This window comes from Zalophus californianus, chromosome 5 (genome assembly GCF_009762305.2).
Source record: "Zalophus californianus isolate mZalCal1 chromosome 5, mZalCal1.pri.v2, whole genome shotgun sequence".
Classification (NCBI taxonomy): domain Eukaryota; kingdom Metazoa; phylum Chordata; class Mammalia; order Carnivora; family Otariidae; genus Zalophus; species Zalophus californianus.
The window spans coordinates 39,082,167-39,103,269 of NC_045599.1; the positions used below are offsets into that span (position 1 = coordinate 39,082,167).

Genomic DNA, 21,103 nt, shown 5'->3' on the forward strand with positions numbered 1-21,103 from the left:
GTCCCGCTTCTAGTCCCTCTGCCTTCTATTATTTCTCATCCCCCTCCCTTTCGTCAGTCGTTTATTTTTTCCCCCCGATCCTTTCTTCATCTTTCACTCATAGTTACTTACAGGCTTTATTTCTTAACATGGCAGAGTGGATCTTCTGGGTTCAGCCTTAACTTTTCCATCAGTCTGCTGTACTCCTTGTCACCCACCTGGCATTTTATCAACTCTTGGACCCTATGTAGATACAGTCTGTGATGACCACCCGTGAAGCAATTTCATTTTTCCCAAGACATTCTTTCTATTACTTGTGCCTGCTGACATGTATGCCCCTTGAGGCTAAGGTCTTATTCACTATTTTAGTCTACGGACACAGCCTAGGGACTGGCACTTAGGAGGTTTGTACAAAATACCTATTTAGTGGCTGAATGAAAAAATGAACACACGAATCCTTCAAGACCAACTCAAATGCCACCTACTCCATGAAGCCTTCCGTGAGCTCCCCTGATTGGAACATAATTCCTTCCTCCACACAGCTTCCCCCAGGTCTCTGGACTATTCACATGTACTTAGGTGAATAAGTACATGAATAACAGAATGTACTTGTTCTCTTTCCTTAATGAAATGTATTTCATTAAGGGAACAGTTCCTATTTTACTCATCTTTGGCTCTACCAATAAATTCCATATAAAACCTCACTAACTTAGCATCTTCTCATTGGGTCATGACTCATGTTGGATTACGGTACAAATGTTAATAGAATGCTTCAGTATCCTCTGCGTGTGTGTGACGTTTCTTTAGATGATAAGTTCCCTGAAGACAGAATCATATTTATTTCTTTAATAGATAACATCTTTAACAGTATCTAAGATCTCAGAGCATAGATGATATAAATAGTCCACGCTTGGAGCTCTAATATTCTCAACAGGGACAGCTGATTGTTGGCCTATGTAATGCATATCACAGTTCTCCCCTAAAAAGAGTCACACATGCTCCATTTCTGTCTACAGCTTATTGTTGTTGTTTTAAATGGTTCAGAACTATAGGTTCATGGCCTGGGACATCTCTGAAATAAAACCAGTACTTGAGAAATCAAGTGCCAAGTCCATTTTCAGAAGCACTTCCTTTAAGCACAGCAGATGTAGAAGAGTGGAAATAGGAACATATTTCCATGTCTGTAAGTACTCTACTTTTGGGGACATTTCAAATACTGATTCCAACAACCTAAGTTATTGCCCTTGGGGAGTATGGAAAAGCTTAGGGCACGAAAGAGCCAGTAACTGTTAAATGCAGTAGCAAAATTCCTTCCTATCCAACACATACCAAAGCAGATTCTTAGCCTTGATTGTGATGCATTGATTATTTCCTGCAAAGTCCAGGGGAAGAAATTAAACATCAATATTTTATCAGGTCATAGAAGAAATAGAACCGTTAAACACTCAAGATATAGATTTAGCACTGGCCACAATCTCAAATCTTCACCTGAAATTAAATCAAAAGTAAAATGTACCGGAAGCCATTTTAAGGAAACCATTGGGAAATACAACCTTTTGGTAATTTATCACTAGGGAAACGCTGGGAACTGGCCTTTTCCTGCCACTCAAACCTCATCTTAAATCAGCTCCCTGACTCCCCATCTCACTATATTCTAGCCCCGCCAGTTTGCTTTCAGGATCTCGTAAAGGCCATGCTTCCTCCCACTCTGGGGTCTGCAAACATGCTGCTCTCTGCCTGAACTACTCTCCCTCCTCCTTTCTCCTTGGCTAGCATCTACTAATTTTTTAAATTTCAGCTTAACCAGCACTTCCTGAGATAGACCTTTTCTGACAGCCTGTGTTAGAGTCACTCTACATTGCTCTATATCATCCTATTCTTTCCCTGGAAAGCATCTACCAGAATTCCTCATTATAGATTTGTTTGGGTGTTTATTGTTAATGTCTGTCTCCACTATAAGCCTATAAAGCTCACCAGGACAGGGATCATAACTGATTTTTTCACCTCGCTATTCCTGGCCCGCAGCCCCATCTCTGACACATAATCGATGTTCAGTGAAAGTATGGTTTTTCTAGTACATTTGTTAATAGTTACTACCTCATCACTTGGGTTCATATTCTCTAATATTGTTCTTGCACACATGCATGCATGCATACACACACCATACACACGTTTGGTTTTCAGTTGAATTGGGTGTAGCAGACCTGTACAATCATGAAAATTTAAAAACCAAATAAACCTTCCTCATTCTAAGATCTTCATTTGCCTTATTCTCCTAAGCTAATCATACACATGAAAACTCATGCACCATAAAATGTATACACACCCTTCTGATTCTTAAATTCTAGCCCTGTCTAAACCAGTCTCCACCCTGTTCAATTTTCAGGAAGAAAGAGAACAGAACACCAGAGACTGGGTGGGAAGATCTTTCTATGCCAAGAAGTCTGACCTAGTGAACTATTTCAGTCAAACACGCAATTTGAATTGGATGGCCCGATTGCTGAGAAGGGCTTCCCAGATTAGACAGTTCATTAGTGGCTTAGCCAGTTTTTAGGACATGTCAGTCTTCACTCGGCATGCCTGCAGTTAGCAAAGTGACAGAGGGAAGGCTGCTTGAGTGACAGGTGCAGGTGAGTCACATGGAATAACAGGTGAAAGAGCAGGCTACCGAGAGGCACCAGACACACCCTTAGGCTCAGGATCCCTGGTGTACACAGCTGAAAATGAGGCTTGGTGTCAGTGGAAAACTATTTGCCAAGCACCTTCTGTGTGCTTAATCCAGGGTGTGGTTTTGAGAAGCAATACTATGAGGTAGTCAACAGCAGTCTCCCAGACCTAGTTTCAATTCATCATTGCTGGGCAGAATTCTTAACTTCTTTCTCCCCACTATTTACCTAATCTGTACAATGGGGGCGGTATTATACTGAGGCTGAAATGAGTAAATTTATGCAAGGCACTTAGCATGGACCCACACAAGCAGTAAATAAGAATTCGAATAATGCTTTACCCAAAAGTAATATAGTGAGTGGAGGACAACATCACTTTAGATGTCAGAGAGACCCCATTCAGCTTCGCCATTTATAACAGACATGCCTCTGGACAAGTTACCTGAATTCTCTGAATCTCAGTTTCATTATCTGTAAAATCAAATGATACAGGTACCGCTTTGGTGGAGTGCTATGAGCATTAACTAAGGAAGGTAAGGAGCTGAGCATGATGCTTAGCACACCGTAGGCACTCGATAAACAGGATCATGTATTTCTCCACATGGATCACTACCTTGGATCCCAGAGAAGCAGAGCAAGGCCCCACACCCCCCCACTCGGCATCACAGGACCAAACAGTCCGGAGAACAACTGCAGTATATGGTCGTATCTGGTCAGAGGGGTTGTTTTCTTGGACACCGCAATGTTAGTCCACATGAAGACCTCCAATTTGTGGAACAAGATGCTTACATTTAGAACTTATGAAGTTGTGTATAAACAATGCAGATTTTCAGTTTCTTTAGAAACTAACAAGTTGGTCCCACTGGACAGGCATTCCCACACAGCCACTCCTGGCGTGGGCTGGGAAGTAGCTGCCTCCTTTAGAAGGATGTGAGGTCTTGAATTGACCTCATCTCCCACCACTCCCTACCGTTCCCCAACCTTGAGGCCAACTGTCAGCTCCCCTTTGTGCTCCTAAAGTTGTTCTCTGCCACTCTGCCTTCAGTTCTGATGTTACTTGGCTTCTGTAGGCATCTGAGTTAGCAGTCGCTGGTCTTGGGCACTTGCTGGCATCCTCTGGAAATGGATACCTCCATGAGGCTACAAATAAGGAAGCAACCCCTTTCTCCACAGAACCTGAGGCCATTTGTCTACACCGGCAAACCAAAGTGTAGAATGAGTCAATTCCACAGCTAAAGGCTGGCCTCTCCATGGAGCTGAGCACATCCTCAAAGAACAGTCTCCCACCCAAAAGTTGGCCCCATAAATTCACAATTTACTCACCCCGAGTCTTCTCCAGTTCCATTTAGACTGAGGGTAAAAGATATGGGACAAAGGTTAGGGGTGCTATACAACAATGCTTTAGAGCCGAATTTTCTAAAATATATCCTATGGGTTTATCAGTCCCTCAAGATTATGATCCATGGGTGAAAAAAGTCAAAATACTTTTGGGAAATAGCTCTCACTTTATCTCACATCTTGGTGACTCATCTGGGGAAATCAGTAACTCAGAAATCTATATGAAACAAGTTCATCCATAATTCATTCATTTAACAGATATTTACTGAGCACCTACTATGTGCCAGAAACTCTTCTTGATGTTGTGAATTCAGCACTGATAAACAAGAATGCTGAACTCAAGTAACTTATTCTAGCATGGAATGAAGAAGGATGCTTCACTCTGTTTTAAAATTTACCTGACTATACAATGTTCCTGGGAAATACTGCTATATGCATATTGTATGTGACTTGCAGAACTTCCAGAGGCCCTTCATGATAAAAGCATGGTGGAGATTTTCCCCTATGAATGCCTAACAAAGTAAGCCCACTTGAGAACCCTTCTCATTTGGAGAAATACACAGTTTATTTACTGAGAAGTCACTGAACCCACTAGGGCAGACTTATATGGGAAGAACCACAGGCTCACCTGGAGTCTCAGGTTTGGCCAAGGTTTTTTTGAGACTATCACACAAAGGGTTAACTTGACTTTCACCTCCAAAGTGGGGTGTTTTTCTCTGCATCTAATATGACCCAGTTGGAAATGTATTTGTTTTTCACTGTTTAATCTTCTGCATCACCCACTGTTGATTAGATTTAATTAATTTATGTTTCTAATGAATTTAGAAACTCACAGTGCTGTAGCAGGAAAATTTTCAGACAGCATCTGGCCACCGAATGGATTGATTACCTTGTCTGCAAAAGTCTTTCAAACATCTGGGGCCTGATTTTGTGAAACATCCAGAAGCTCTTTCAGATGTAAGCAACACCCATTGAGGGGAGAGAAAGGGTACTAGAAATAGGTAGGTTTGCTTTGACTTGTAAATCTGGATTCTGGCACTCCCCCAACATGAAATCACAATTTGCTGCTCATTGGCACAGTTTCAATGGCGCCAAATAGACTGATCTGAATCTATTCTGTTTGACATAATCAGAATCTACCCAGTCCAAGCCCAGGCTGCCACCCTGTGAACCCCTTTGGCACTTCCTTCCATGAGGAGGCTCCCGCTGATCATTAAGATGAAACATTTATAGAAAACATTTAGAGAGAAGCACTTTGCTCTCATTCATTCAACAAACATTATCGGGGGCCCACTGTGTCTGGCACTGAGCCATTGCACCTCTTCGTTAGCTGCTCTTGGCAACAACCCTACAAGGTAGGCAAACATTGTTCTCCCATTTTCACAGATATGACCAAGTACTATACAAAAATAACAATTACTAACACTAATATCAACACTACTAATAAGGGATACACGGAGAGACACACACACTGGACACTATATGAAGCACTTTATATGCATTAGCTCATTTAACCCTCACAATAAAACCATGAGGCAGATGTCATTATCATCCCCATTTTATGGTAAGAGTACTGAGGCACAGGGAGATTATGTGACTTGCCCAGAGTAACCCAGCAGCCTTTGGCAGAGCCCTGGAACATAGGAAGTCTACCCGTGCTCTGAACCACTTCACATTACTAGGTCTGCGTAACATTTTTGGAAGACCTACTGTGTGTTAGACACTGCCCTAGGGGATTTGCTGCATTACATTTTCATCACTCATATCCTATACAGTGGGTAATACTATTTCCAAACAGGGAAGCTGAAGCCAGGAAACATGAACTTACTAAGGTCACAAGAAGAGTTGGTAACAGGACTTCACTCAGGTCTGCAGGGCTACAAAGGCCATGTTCTGCCTACTGCATCACCTGCTCCTAGACAAGAGGGAGAGGGGTGGTGTGTACCCGGTAGTGTGCTCAAGGCTGTGCAAGGAAGCCTGCTGGTTACAAGTCAGAGCAGAGGGGTGGCCTGGCAAATCAGCACAGCCTAGACCACTCCAGAAAAAAGGAGATAAAGAATGTACAAAACCTAAGAAAGTCACTTCATCTTAAAGAGGGAGGTGAAAGATGCTGGAAGTCTCTTCGCCTGACTGGTTTTTCTGGCTCAACTTCAAAGAGAAATGATGGACAACTCGCTGGGCTGCTTACAATAAAAGCAACAATGAAAAGGCGTGCCACAGTAATCATCTGAAATGTTCCGAACAATAGATACCGACTGTTGTGCAATCAGGTGGCCAGGATTACATGCTGGTGTTGAGTTCCTGTGACATGGTTCCTGTGACAGAGGATCATTTACTAGGTCTGGCTACTTTTTTTTTAATTTTTTATTTTTTAAAGATTTTGTTTATTTATTTGACAGAGAGAGACACAGCGAGAGAGGGAATACAAGCAGGGGGAGTGGGAAAGGGAGCAGCAGACTTCCCGCGGAGCAGGGAGCCCGATGCGGGGCTCAATCCCAGGACTCCGGGATCATGACCTGAGCCGAAGGCAGACGCTTAACGACTGAGCCACCCAGGCGCCCCATAGGTCTGGCTACTTCTCTCACTTGAAAAGCCCCTTGTCTGCGACCATTCTCCTCTTGCCCAAGCCTCTACCTCAACACGGCCACCTGTCTTTTTTGTTCCTTTGTACATGCTCCTTCTCTACTTGGACCCATTTCCATCTCAATCCCTGCCTTGGTATGGCTCACCTCCATTTGTCCTCAAGCCTCAGGTTGGGCATCTGTTCCTCCGGGAAGTCTTCTTTGACTTCCCTATTCTAGGTTAGGTGCCCATTTGAAGTGCAGCCTGGGCTTCCTCCTATTTCAGCACTTGCTACAAGGGAAGAAGGTAACTGTGTCTCGGTTTGTTGGTCTTCTCACTGAGTGTGTGTGTGTTAGTTACGATGGTAGTCCCAGTGTAAGGGGTATGGTACACAGCAGGTGTCCAACACATACTGAATGGAATGGATGGATGGAGGGATTGTGAACCTTATAACGCCCTCTTGGCTGGTCTCTCTCTTTGAAATCTCTCACCTTCATGCTCCATGCTACATCCTAGAAGTCATTAATCTGGTCTTTAAACCTCCATCATGTCATCTGTTTTTTTATTACTTCCCTTGAACACTCATATACAAGTCAGACAGTGGTATCTTGGGGATGGGGAGGAGTTCAGTCAGAGGGGGGCATGGAGTCCCCAAAGCATCCTATACCTTGATCTTGGTAATGGTGATGTCGGTGTATAGGGATGTAAAAATCTTCGAGCTAAACATGAGTAAACAACGCTCTACTCTAAGTAATTAATACTTTAGTATAAATAAACAGATCCCTTGAAAGCTCACTGTGTTGACAGGATAATATTTGGACCTCTTTGCTCCAGAGTTCAAGGTTCTTCACTCATGGCCCACTTGTCAACTTCCTTGTTCAAATTTTCTTCACTAAAACACATACCCTGATCATTACACAGGTCCCCAAACTCGTCACTCCCTCCCACCTCTATGCTTAAAGTCACGTTGTCTTACCCAAATTGTTCATTTTTCTTCCTTTCTTTTGACCTTTTGGTAGCTCCTCCCATTCTGGAAGGACCAGGACGAATCTTCCTTCATGAATATCATTAATCTCCCTCGTCTCTGAACCCTTGACTACTTTGTCTGGTTATTCATACATGGCAACATTTCCCGAGGACTGTAAGGAACTTGAAGGAAGAGACTTTATCTTATTTCCAATTTTTATATTTAGTATAGTACCGGGTACAATTGTGGATTCTAAATATGCACGTGTTATGAATACATTGAGGGCCTATCTATGTGCTCAGACCCTCAGCAGTTATTAGCTTGTATAGAGATTAAAAAGACAGGTTGTGTGTGTCCTCTAGGATGAACCTTAGTGATGGTGTTAAAACCATGGACTTAGGATTCACGCACGGTTTCAAATCCAGGTTTTGAAACTCACTGGCTCTGTGATCGAGTATACTCAGCTGTCATCATGAAATCTCTGCTTCCTCATCTGTATAATGGGGACTTTCTCATTAGGGTTGGTGTGAGAATTACATAAGAACATAATGATTTTTATGAGTGAACACTTACTGAATTGGTCATTTTGCTAAATAAGAACAATCCTACCCAAATAAAAGTCCATGCTCTTAAGAGTGTCAGGCAACGGATTCAGCCCGGTGACTGACTCACAGGAAACATTGAACACATGGCAGATATTATTACCAGAGCCATTAAATGGAGATGTATAATTTCAGGGACTGTTAAAATTGGACTGGTAATATTGGAGAAGGCAAGAAAAGTGGGCACATTGTGAGATGCATACATGTGCACATAAACACAGACTGAATTTGATCCAAAAGAAATTCCTTTGGGAAATTCCATCACATCCCATTACCACAGTCCCAAAGGCCAGAGCTGGCCTCTGATCTTTACATATTTAATATCCTTGGAGAAATTCTGAAACCATAACCATCCTGAAATCGTACATAAAGGCAAGTGTATGTGGGAGTTGTATGCAAAATCGTGGTACTTTACTTCTGGCTCCCAGAATTCTTTAATCATAATTCCTTGTGCTTCTCTGCCAACTTTTGACCTTAGGATAGCTCTTTGATTGCTCAATAGGATCTGACAGCAAGGAAGGGAGAACAGTGAAGTACATGTTCTCTGCGCATTCTTACACACTCACTGAAAAGACAACAGTTTAATAATTCTAATTCATATATACTTCTACTCATGCAATCAATAATTCATGGCAATTCCTCTGCAGCATTTTGGTGACAACAGAAAGGGCAGGGTATTTCTTCTCTTCCCTTCGCCTTTCTTTTTTCACTTAGTCGTGCCTGGAGCCTGGAGAGTACAGAATCTCAAGAAAACAGTTTCCATGGTGATTCTTCCTTTGAGTACCCGACTGTATTTCACTCTTTCTGGAGTGAATTAATGCTTTTTATTGCTTTCATGCTAAATATATTGAAGATTAGATTTGAGTTCCTCTGCAGTGATACAGTTTTATCAGGAAAATAGAGAGTAAAAACACAGCATGAAGAAACTGTATCTTTCTGCCACTACACTCTCAGAAAGAAAGAAAAAAAAAAAAAGACATAACAGGGGAAAAATAACCAGTCACAGGGAAATGGATGCAGGTGTCTGGAAGCTTGGATATGCATGTGTGCATCTCAATGTTGGAAAGCCTGTCTTTGAGAGGAAATGATCTTAATTCCTCCATATGTTGAAGGTGGTATAAGTTGACCACCAAACACCGAGTTACAGGCAATAACCTGATTTTTAATGTACTACCCTCTTCCCAGAACAGAAAACACAAGAGTGCGTAGAACAAGGAAATCTTCAAACCCATAATACCTTCCCTACTCTATTCTTTATTAAGAAGAGTCTTGCTTTCTACCAAAGCTAAATAACTGGCCTTCCTTACTTTTCAAAATGGTTAGGGGACTCTCCTAAGACTCCAAGGCACTCTGAATTTCCTGCCCAAGAACCTATCCCACTAGTACTTAATATCTACTGTACTGCTTCCCCACCAGACCCTAAAAGGGCGGGCCTGTCTCTTCCTCACTCACCCCCTTGGCCTAGCACAGCACACAGAGGGAATGAAAATGAGGACAAGGAAACTATGAATGGGTAGCTCCGAGGCACTGAGGTCTCCCTTGTAAAACATCAACGGGCTGCTACGTCAGAGGAAGAGGAACTCGTGTATAAATGAGAAACAAGTTATCGCCAACAGCTACTGGTTTCATGGTCTTGCCTCAATCTTCAGGTAATTGGAAGTTAAGGAGAAGAATCAGTGTTGGGGGAGGTGGTGGGCAAAGAGCAGTGCCACCCAATGAGGTTTCCTTCTCTACCATTACAGACCCACCCCACATGGTCTGGAGTCAAGTCATCCTTAGGCACCAAATAACCAGGGGAAAACTGGGATTTTAGCCAATTTGAGCCAACTGGTAAGCATCTATGTCAAACCAGGTGGTGTCCCAGGTGCAGCGGAGGACAGAGCTGAGCACAAGAATTTCTGCCCCCAGAAAGTTCAGAGTTCCAAAGAGATATTTTGGGGGAATCCCTTGGAAGAGGGTGTGGCCAAGTATGAACACAGATACCCTTAATTACCAGTACCAGTGCCAACACCTAATATTTACTCATCAGTATGTTAGGAACTCTTTTAAGCACCATATATGCACGAACCCACTCGATTGTGACTCCAGACCATGTGGGGTGGGTCTGTAATGGTAGAGAAGGAAACCTCATTGGGTGGCACTGCTCTTTGCCCACCACCTCCCCCAACACCTATTCTTCTTAAAATTAATTATTTTAATTAACATAGAAAGAAACTGAGGCTGAGGAAAGCTAGGTCACTTGCCTAACATCCTAAAGCCACTTAGTAGTGGGGACAAGCTTCAAATCTGGACAGTGTGGTCCTTGAGTCAGCGTCTTAACAGCTACAAGGTTCTGAATCTCAGGCTCCTGGGATCTCACGTAAGAAAACTATGAAGTGTTTCCCATAGTCTCCTTTGCTCTATAAATGACCCAAAGTCCATTATGTTCATAAATCCTGGGAAATCCGCAGGATGCCCAGGAACGCTATATAAAATTCCAGATTCCAAAAGGAAAAGCATGTTTTGTGGCTAAGTAGATGTGTGAACAAAGTGAAGTACATGTCCTTCTAACTCTAACATATACTATGGCTCTGGTTCAAGGAGATGTTTCCACAAGGGACCAAGTGCCGAAGGACTGGGGATAAGGTTTAGTGCTGGAAACTGGCGTACTCCAGTTGTGAGGTGGCTCTACAAAGGGGCCCTCTTGGAACTCATTTTCTAAAGTACCTTTGAGGAAACACAAAATTCACTAACTGTAGACTAAATTTCACTCCAGAGAACACAGTGGCCAGAATAAGCTCTCAGTGTATTAGCTCAGAGACACTTCCCTTCACTGCAAAGGCTGTGGATCCCCTCAACTATGGTAAACATACTCATTAAATAAAAAAGGACAGGAAGGAAGTGTATGAAGCCTCAATGTGTAAGATTCTAAGGCTTTAAGTTTTGCTTTTGCCTCATTGAGATAAATGTCTCAGTCTTCTGTAATGGACATGTATAATTTTGAGTATTACAAAATAACTCACTTAAAAAAATGCAATGACTCCCAACAAAAGATAAACAAAGATGGAGGAGAAAGACACGTATTTAATGACTGTTATCTCTTAGAGTTCAGAATTAGGAAGGAAAAAAAGGTTTAACCTCCAGCATTATCTGTCCTACCACATGACTCCCATACATGGAATATTTTGAAATGAGACTCTTCTTCCATAGTTAGTAACAAGAATTATTACTTATTAGGCAGTGAAAAGTGGAAGTGTGTTTGTTTGTTTTCATCAAGGCACAGAATGGGGCTCAGAGATCAGGTTCTTCCCACACCCCGTACCTCAGAGTTAACCAATCCCTTTGGGTCTGCTGGACTCCAGAGCCTGCTGGTTAACACTGCTCTCCTGCCCTTCCCAACTGGACCAAGTCATGCTCCAACATGTGTGTAAGATTAACTTTCATCATTAGAAAGAACAGCCTGAAGAGTCATGGGGAGTCTGATCATGAAATGCAGGCAGAGACAGTCTCCGCATTTTCAGAAGAAACTGATGAGGTCTTTGAGGCACTTAGTGGAAAGGGGGAGGGAGAAAGCTCTAGGTGTTTCCAAGGTGTGAGTTTGGAGAGAAAAACACAGATCAGATGTGCCTTCCTGCCGGAGCTACATGTGTCATACCAGCTGGCTCCTTTTCCAATTGCCTCTTTATTAGCGAATCCAACAATCATATTTTGCTAATCTTCCCATAAATAAAATATCATACATATCACAAAGGCATCCCTGATGGCAGACTGCGCTCCAAGTTAGCTAGAATGGATGAGGGGAGAACAGGGCACTTTCAGGTAGATGTAATTATTGCAATTACCGGCACTGTAAATGTCTGCAAAACCTGCAGTATGGCTGGGTCCTTGCTGTTCAGTGCATCCCCCGAACACAGTCTGCTACTGGGACTTTGCAGGGTCTTATGGAATCTGTTTAGGGGCTCTCTTTTTATAGTACTTGGCAGAAAAATAAAATTATTTTGCCAGAGACTTTATACCATACTATATCTGTTGCTAAATAATTAGCATCTTAGATAGCAGAGAGAAGGTCAAATTGCATTTCTGAATATTCTCCTCTCCCTCTTCATTTTCCCTGGCCTCCCAGAGAGGATAACTGAGTAATTAAGAGCTTGGGCTTTGAAGTCAGACGGACCTGGGGTCAAAGCACAGTTCTGCCACATATTAACCGTAAGATCTTGGGAGTGTCAGTCACTCTTATTCCCAATTTCCTCCTCGGTAAATAGTGAAGAAAATCTTGCCTGTTTTATAGGTTAGTTGTGAGGATTCAATGAGATAATGCAAATAAAGGAGCTAGCATCTGATGAGTCTTTAATAAAGGTTAGAAAGACAGGGGAAAGAAATGGGACATGAGGGACAAAGATGTGGGGGGGGCAGTGTGTGTATGTTCATTGAGACTTTTTGTCTTTCTTTCCTCCATGAGAAGTTTATCATCTCACAATGACTCCCAACTCATCTACCAATATCGTTGGCTTTCTTTTCTCCCACAAAGTTAGAACCATAAATATCTCCCACTGATGTGATGATTAAGATAAGGTCCAAGGACTCTTTCCTCATTTACTGTTTATAAACAACCTTTTGTGGAGATTTTTGATGGATTGCAGGGATATTTCTGACTCAGGCCTCCTGGCAAAGTCCCTGATGCTGACTCATTCATTACTCGGGGAGAGAAGGAGGCAGCTGAAATCATCACTCGTTTATTCTGCTTCTCAGTTACGGTGAAAGGTCAGAGGTAAGCCACTCAGTGCAGGGCTCAGTATGAGAATCAGAATTTCAATAAACGTCTCTTGACCACAAGAGAAAAAAGAATTTTAACATACACTCATGAAAAGGTTTGCAAAGTCCCGCTTTTTTTAAAACAAATGCCACAGCAGCAACGAGTGATAATACTCTGTGTGGTGCCTCGGGCTCTCAGCTCCAAATTCACAGAAACTCCCACAGCTCTGCAGAGGAAGTGAAAACCAAGTGACAGTTGACAGACAGGGAGGACACACAGAAACAGAAAGAAGGCAGGATTCGGAATTTCCACACCGACTCAGGCCTTGAAATGAAGGATGAAGAGCAACCTTGCAGACATAGAAGGGGAAATAGAAAAGATTTCCTAAAACAAGAATAATAAAACTGATGATTATTACACTGCATAGCAACAGCATTCCTAACACCACCACCATCACACTATAATCACCAGTACAGAAAACATCGATCAAATTTACTAAATACAAGTTTGGGGAGGCCTGCGTGGCTCAGTTGATTAGGCAGCTGCCTTCGGCTCAGGTCATGATCTCAGGGTCCTGGGATGGAGCCCCACGTCAGGCTCCCTGCTTGGGGGGCGGGGGTCTGCTTCTTCCACTCCGTCTGTCCCCACACACACCCCCCCTCAGGCTTGTGCTCTCTTTTTCTCTCAAATAATAAAATCTTAAAAAAAAAAAAGGTTCAGAAATATGCAAAAGTACTAAGAACTAGCACTTCTTTGGGTACTTTGAGTCAGGAATGGGCCTACAGAGTCTAAACCTATCCTTTCATTTCATTCTCAAGCATACTACAAGATTGGTTCTACTCCTACACACACTTACAGCTGGGGAACTTGATGGAGGCTTAGAAAGTACATAACTTGCTCACGACCACACAGTTAACCTACGAAAATGGTTTCTAAAGCCCATTTTCTGCCACCACTGCTTCAGCAAAGCCGAGTTGTGTTGAAAGCTCTGTTCAGTGCCTGTAAATTATTGACATATATACCATAAAAATCATTTTGAAGTACTCCTCATTACTCTTGGCTCCAAGTATAGGATATGGGAGAAAGTCTGGACCCAATTTGGACTTCCAGGCTGCTGTGAACTCTTGGCATTGCTTCCTTTACAAATGTCTATCAGTGGGGTGGCTGTTTCATAATTTATAAACTATAGACAAGTAGCAAGTGGCACATTCAGTGCAAGTTATATGGCAACACAGGATAAAATGTATTGTATTTCCAAAGCACAGGGCTGGGTGGTACAAAAAATTATAATGGCATTTATAGGATTGCTGAAGTTTACTTGAGGTCAATGTCAACAAATATTTTTGCAAGATATGAAACTGGAGGGGGGACAGCTGTCTAGTTTCAATGCAGCAGATGCTCCCAACAGAGCCGCCTTTGCCCCATATTTTAAATAAAGGGATAACTTCTCCAGAGCCCACCCATCAACATTTGGTTTTCAGCAAGAAACATATGGCCTAATAAAGTATACATATGAAGGCTTAAAAGACCAGAGAGACAAGACAATAGGATACTGAGTCCTTGAGTGAAGGCTGTTCTTTTTTTTTTTTTTAAAGATTTTATTTATTTATTTGAGAGAGAGAGAGAGAGCACATGAGAAGGGGGAGGGTCAGCGGGAGAGGCAGACTCCCTGCCGAGCAGGGAGCCCGATGCCGGACTCGATGTGGGACTCGATCCAGGGACTCCAGGATCATGGCCTGAGTCGAAGGCAGTCGCTTAACCAACTGAGCCACCCAGGCGCCCAAGGCTGTTCTAAGTTTGGGCTAGAGCTTTAGAGCAAACCTCCATCGGGCAAGCCTGGAGTTGGCATCCAGGATGAGAAGGGCAGGCATAGATCTGGGGCAGGGAAAGTAAAGCAGGAACACACACACGCATGTACGCACAGACCCTTGTTCTCATAGTCGTATAAGTTATAATTACTATCATGGGTGAATTCTGCTTGCCAGGGCCCTACCTCAAGGTCTTTGCAACATACTGGTTGGCTAGTACTGATCGTCTGTATTGGATTTACTTTCAATCATGAGTACAGCAATAATAGCAGTAATAGCAGTGGCGATGGTGGGACTAGCAGTAAAAGCAGTAGGAGCAGGGGTAACAACAGCTAACTTACATAGGCATTCCCAGGCACTGTTTTAAGGGGTTTATACATATTACCTCATAGGGTTGTTGTGAAGGTAAATGAATTAGGTACTATTATTATTCCCCCTTTTAATAGATGGAGAAATGTATTGAGTGTGGTATCTCACTTGCTCCTCCAAATTACTTATGTTGGTACTCCACTAGCCCCATTTTACAGATGAAGAAACTGAGGCACAGAATGGTTACATGCTCAGAGTCCCACAGCTAATAGGTGAAAGAGCTGGACTTCTCACCCCCAGGTTTGCTTGATTTCAAAGGTCATGTACTTACCTGCTATCCTGTCGGTATCAGTATTCCCTCTGATCCCGTGGCCATATCCTACCCTGCCCTCCCCGCCTCCAATCCTTCTTTCTCCCACTCTCTGCCTGTTCTACTAGACTGAGAGGCAACATGTCTACTTGCTCAGCTACCACATGGGATGAAAATCAATGCCTAACTCAAAGGGCTGGTGTGACAACTGAAATCCTACAATATATGGAAAGGGTTTGCACAGTACCTCCCATATAAAGACCCAATACCAATTATTGGAATCAGATCACGGCTCTCACCACCCTACCAGCTCCCTGCCTTTCCTTCTCAGGTCCCAAAGGAAGCTGAGGATGTATTTCCAATGAGAGGAAGTAAGAGGGCCAAGGGTTCATGTGTGAGAGGTGAACTAAACCAGATGAGAGGCAGGGAAGGGGGGAGCAGCTTTGGATCTCATTGCTGGGAACCCTCATCTTTTTCATTATTTGTATAAATCACTTGACTGTGAAAGCACCACACACCAAAGCCTCCGAGTGTGCTGCTGATAATAAATTGGGTAGCACAATAAATAGTAAGGGAAACCAGGCTGCCAAATGAAGAAGGATTTAGATCATTTAAATCCTAGGCTATGGGTTGTCAAATCTAGTTTAATACTGGTAAGTGTGGGATAATAACTCATAGCAAACACTCCTCCCATCCCCAACCCCCCAGCCATAGCCCCTTCCAACTACTTCTCTCACCCCCTGCAAACAGAAAGAGCACCCCAAGGGATTTGCAGAATGAAAAGGGATGGTATATACTGACCAGAAATGAGCCCAAGTTATTACATAATAATCCCAGATGCCTCAGCTTGGGCTTAGAGCAAATACGAACAGCTAATAGAAAGCTGCAAGGTTCGATTAGCTGCAAAAGAGATTCTAAATCAGAGCAGGTTTTATACTATTAAATTGGATGGGGAAAAGGAGTCCTGTAGTTGGATATATTGGAGAGTTGGAAAGGATTAGGGAAACACAGAGCCATGAGCATTGCTGGCTGGCTAAGGAGTGGCCTCAGGGTGGAGTCAACTCGGAGGGCATTAATGTCAAAGCATGAGACAATTCAGTCATCCGAATGGCCCATTCTCAGTAGCCCTGGTCGTCCTTACAGGACTCAGACCTACATTCAGAGGCATGGCCTTGAGGGTGACAGAAGTAGGATTCTACCTGGTAACACTGCAATCTCAGCAAATGGAGTAATTAGTCATTGCTTGATGTGATGATGATGAATTATTTCATTAATTCAACAAATATTTATTGAACAGCAAATATGTGGCAGGCATCGTTCTGGAGATGAAGATATATCACTAAACAAAACAGACATGACAGCGGCAATACCAGCAACTGAGCATTTACACCATGCCATGTTCTTCATGTGCATTAGATCCTTCAGGCCTCACAACAATCCAGTGATTCAGTTGCTGTTTTGAACTGAACTCCTACGTTGAAGCCCTAACCCACAACGTGATGGCATTTGGAAGTGGGGCCTTCGGGAGGTGGTCAAGTTTAGATAAAGTCATGAGGATGGGGCCCTCATGACGGGATTAGTGCCCTCACAGGAGGAGATACCAGATACTGGCACAGAATAGAGAGCCCAGAAATAAACCCACACTTATATGGTCAATTAATCTACAACAAAGGAAACAAGAATATACAAACAGGAAAATATAGTCTCTTCCATAAATGGTGTTGGGAAAACTGGACAGCCACATGCAAAAGAATGGAACTGGACCACTTTCTTTCACCATACACAAAAATAAATGCAAAATGGGTGAAAGACCTAAATGTGAGACCTGAATCCATAACAATCCTAGAAGACAGCATAGGCAGTAATTTCTTTGATATCAGTCGTAGCAACATTTTTCTAGATGTGTCTCCTGAGGCAAGAGAAACAAAACCAAAAATAAACTATTGGGACTATGTCAACATAAAAAAACTTTTGTATAGGGAAAGAAACCATCAATAAAATGAAAAGAAAACCTAACAAATGGGACAAGATGTTTGCAAATGATATATCCAATAAAGGGTTAATATCCAAAATATATGAAGAACTTATACAACTCAACACCCAAAAAGCAAACAAACATTCTAATTTAAAAAATAGGCAGAGGACCTGAACATTCTTCCAAAGTCATAGATGTCAAACATGCTCAATATCACTCATCATCAGGGAAATACAAATGAAAATCACAATGAGATATCACCTCCCACCTGTCAGAATGGCTAGTATCAAAAAGACAAGAAATAACAAGTGTTGGTGAGGATGTGGAGAGAAAGCAAGCCTCATACACTGTTGGTGGGAATGCAAACTGGGACAGCCACTGTGGAAAACACTATGGAGGGTCCTCAAAAAATTAAAAATAGGAATATCATACAATCTAATAATTCTGCTACTGAGTAATTACCCAAAGAAAATGAGAACACTACTTTAAAAAGATATATGCACCCCTCTATTTATTGCAGCACTATTTACAATAGCCAAGATATTGAAGCAACCCAAGTGCCCACTGGTGGATGGATAAAGACACACACACACACACACACACACACACACACACACACACACACACACACACAGAAATATTACTCAAAAAAAGAATGAAATCTTGCCATTTGTGACAACATGGATGCACCTAGAAGGTATTATGCTAAGTGAAGTAAGTCACACAGAGAAAGACAAATACTGTATCATTTCACTTACATGAGGAATCTAAAAAACAAATCAACAAAAACCAAAAAAGCAGAAACAGACCCATAATTACAGAGGACAAACTGGTAGTTGCTGGCTGGGGTACGAGGGCGGTGGGATGGGCAAAAGGGAGGAAGGGAGGGGCAGGGTGCAGGCTTCCAATTATGGAATGAATACATCCTGGGGATGAAAGGGGCAGCATGGGGAACATAGTCAATGGTACTGTAATGGCGCTATATGCGGACAGACAGTAGCTACACTTGTGGTGAGCATAGCGTAATGTTGAGAGTTGAGAGTTGTCAAATCACTATGTTATACACCCAAAACTAATGTAACATTGTATGTCAACCATACATCAGTGTTAAAAAAAAAAAAAGAAAAGAAAGAAAAGGAAAAAAGAAAAAGAAAGTAAAATGACCTAAAAAAAGAGACACCAAAGATCCTGCTTTCTCTCTGCCACATGAAGACACGGTGAGAAGGTAGCCACCTTCAAGCCAAGAAGAGAGTCCTTGCTGGGGAAGTGAACCAGCCAGCACCTCGACCTTGGACTTCTCAGCCTCCAGACTGTGAGAAATAAATTCTTGTTGCTTAAGCCACCCGGCCTCTGGTATTTTGCTATGGCAGCCTGAGCAGACTTACAGTTACTATTATCATCACCATTTTATAAATGAGGACACTGAAGCTCAGGGAGATTAAGTAACCTGCCCAAGATCATGCGGGAAGAATAATCCTGACATCCAAACCTCATCTGTCTAAAACTCACTGCATTTACATGGCTTCCAAATGAAGAAGTCAGTGCTAGCATCCTCTATGAGAAGCAAGGACATGTCTGCCAGCTTTTCCCTACCCTGGCACACCCCCTTTCCTACGCAGGTAGGTAGGGACGTTTCACAAGCGGTATATGAGCTAAAGTGGATTAGAATGTTGTGGCTCTGGTACAGTCTGGTAACTACTACTGAAAGTACCACAAGGCTAGGAAATCAGGACTGCAGCTTTGTGTTCTTATCCCTGCTCCATCACCACCCCATAGGACACACCTCTGGGTCACTTTTGGCATTTTTTAAAATCAGTAACTTAGTCTCAAGCCCAGTACTGCCCAAGAGAAGTCATGTGAGCCACATACATAATTTTAAATTTTCTAGTAGCAACATTCAAAGGAAGAAACAGATAGAATTCAACATTTTATTTAACCAAACTTAGTGAAAATATTATGATTTCAAAAATTTAATGAATGAAAAAATATTAGTGAGTTCTCTTTTTTCTTTTTTCTTAAACTTTATTTATTTGAGAGAGAGAGAGAGAGTGTAAGCAAAAGCACAAGCAGAGGGGAGGGGTAGAGGGAGAAGCAGACTCCCTCTGTCTCTTTTCATACTAAATCATAAAAACCTGGTGTGTATTTTATACTTATAGCATATCTCAGTTTGGATTAGCCACATTTCAAGGGCTCAATAGGTATCAGGGCTGACATCTTAGCCAGTGAGTTCCAGCTGCATTCTGTTCATTGTCTTGTCCTGATTATATTATATTCTACTGTCCTACTACATTATAAGAACTGTGCTTTCTAGTGGCACTTATTGAGTATCTAGTACATGCCAAGCATGTACTGAGCATTTTCATACACATCACATGTAGTCCTTCCAGTAGCTCTCCTAGAAAATATTGTTGGCCCCACCTTACAGCAGAAGAAACCAAGGAAAGTGTGTGAAGGCTCCAAGATTATAGGAAATACTTAATGTTGTCTCTTCAACACAGCACACTGCCTTGTCTAGAACATGACTCAACAGTATCGATGGAATGAATGGAAAGTTACTTAACAAACCTGCAGGAGAGCTGGGATTTGAATCAGGTATGCCTGATTTTTTAAAAGATTTTATTTATTTGAGAGAGAGAGAGAGAGAGTGAAAAGCAGACTCCCCCACTGAGCAGGGAGCCCAAAATGGGCCTTGGTCCCAGGACCCCCAGGATCATGACCTGAGCCGAAGGCAGACTCTCAACCGACTGAGCCAGCCAGGGGCCCCAGGTACACCTGATTTTGAAGCCGGTAGGCTTTTAGTGATGTCACCTTAATTCTTGTGGGTCATAACCCCTAACGCAACATGTGGTGACTCCCCAATACTTGTTAAATATACAAGCCTTTCATCCTGGTCAAATCATTTATAGATGTTAAACTCTTCATCCAGGTGTTATAATTATTGGTGTCTCCCTCTCCTTTGATGGTATTTGGTTTAACAAATAGTTGTTGGATACCTACTCAGAAGAGTGGATTATGCTCCACCTCACACATGCAAAGTCATCAACACATGATTCCCACCCCAACCCACCCCCCCAGTCTGGTTTGGAAATGCCATGGGAGTGTTTAATACAGTGAAGTGCTATTAAGAACCTGAGATTCTCAGAAAGACCGAGCTGAAAGTGACTATAAATACCATTTTTTAAATCTGTACTACATAATTTGGGAGTAAGTTATATACTATCCAGATTCCCCACAGGGAGCTCTTGTGTTCCCAACATGAGGTTCTTGAAGGAAGGAACTCATAAATTTTTACTCCCCAAAGTATTTTACAGAGTGCTAAGTAAATGACAGGTGATCATCTCTTAATTAACTGGCCCAGCTCTGTTCCTGCTTCTGTGTGTACCAAGTAACCAAGAGTCAGATTCCTCACGGACAAAGAGTGGCTTTGTCAGACACTGGTGAAGTTCTAATTGTAGAAAGCATTTCTTAGAGAATAAAGAGGTAGGAGGCTCTCCATCCTGACTTATATTTGAAAGCCTTGTAACTAATTCTGTTGAGGGTTTTTTATTAAATTGATTAATTAGTAAATTAATTCAAAAATTTATTAACTCTTATGCATTAGCCAGTACCACTAGAACTATGAACATGCTAGTCCCTGCCCTTGAGGATATCATGTCTGGTGAGGAATACAGACAGGTGAGGAGGTAAACGTAGTACAGTATGATAGAAACCAAATAAGGATAAGTACAGAGTACTATGGTAATAGGCAGGAGAAGCATCTAACTTGAACTTGAGGGTATCAGGGGAAGCTCCCTGGAGAAAGCATCCAAAGTGTGGTAGTAAAGGACAGATCAAAATCAGCCTGACCAAAGGGGC

General features: G+C 42.3%; 1 protein-coding gene across 12 annotated transcripts in view; it reads right to left on the reverse strand.

The window, feature by feature from the left end:
• PPP2R2B (protein phosphatase 2 regulatory subunit Bbeta) overlaps positions 1–21,103 on the reverse strand; it is a 445,076-nt gene that overhangs the window by 124,459 nt on the left and 299,514 nt on the right. Inside the window, exon 2 of one of the 12 annotated variants that reach the window (XM_027605535.2) lies at positions 3,969–3,995. The exons of the other annotated variants lie outside the window; for them this stretch is intronic. Coding sequence (XP_027461336.1) covers positions 3,969–3,990 — 22 coding nt within the window. The 5' untranslated portion in view covers positions 3,991–3,995. The remainder of the gene's footprint in view (positions 1–3,968; positions 3,996–21,103) is intronic. 12 annotated transcript variants of the gene reach the window in all.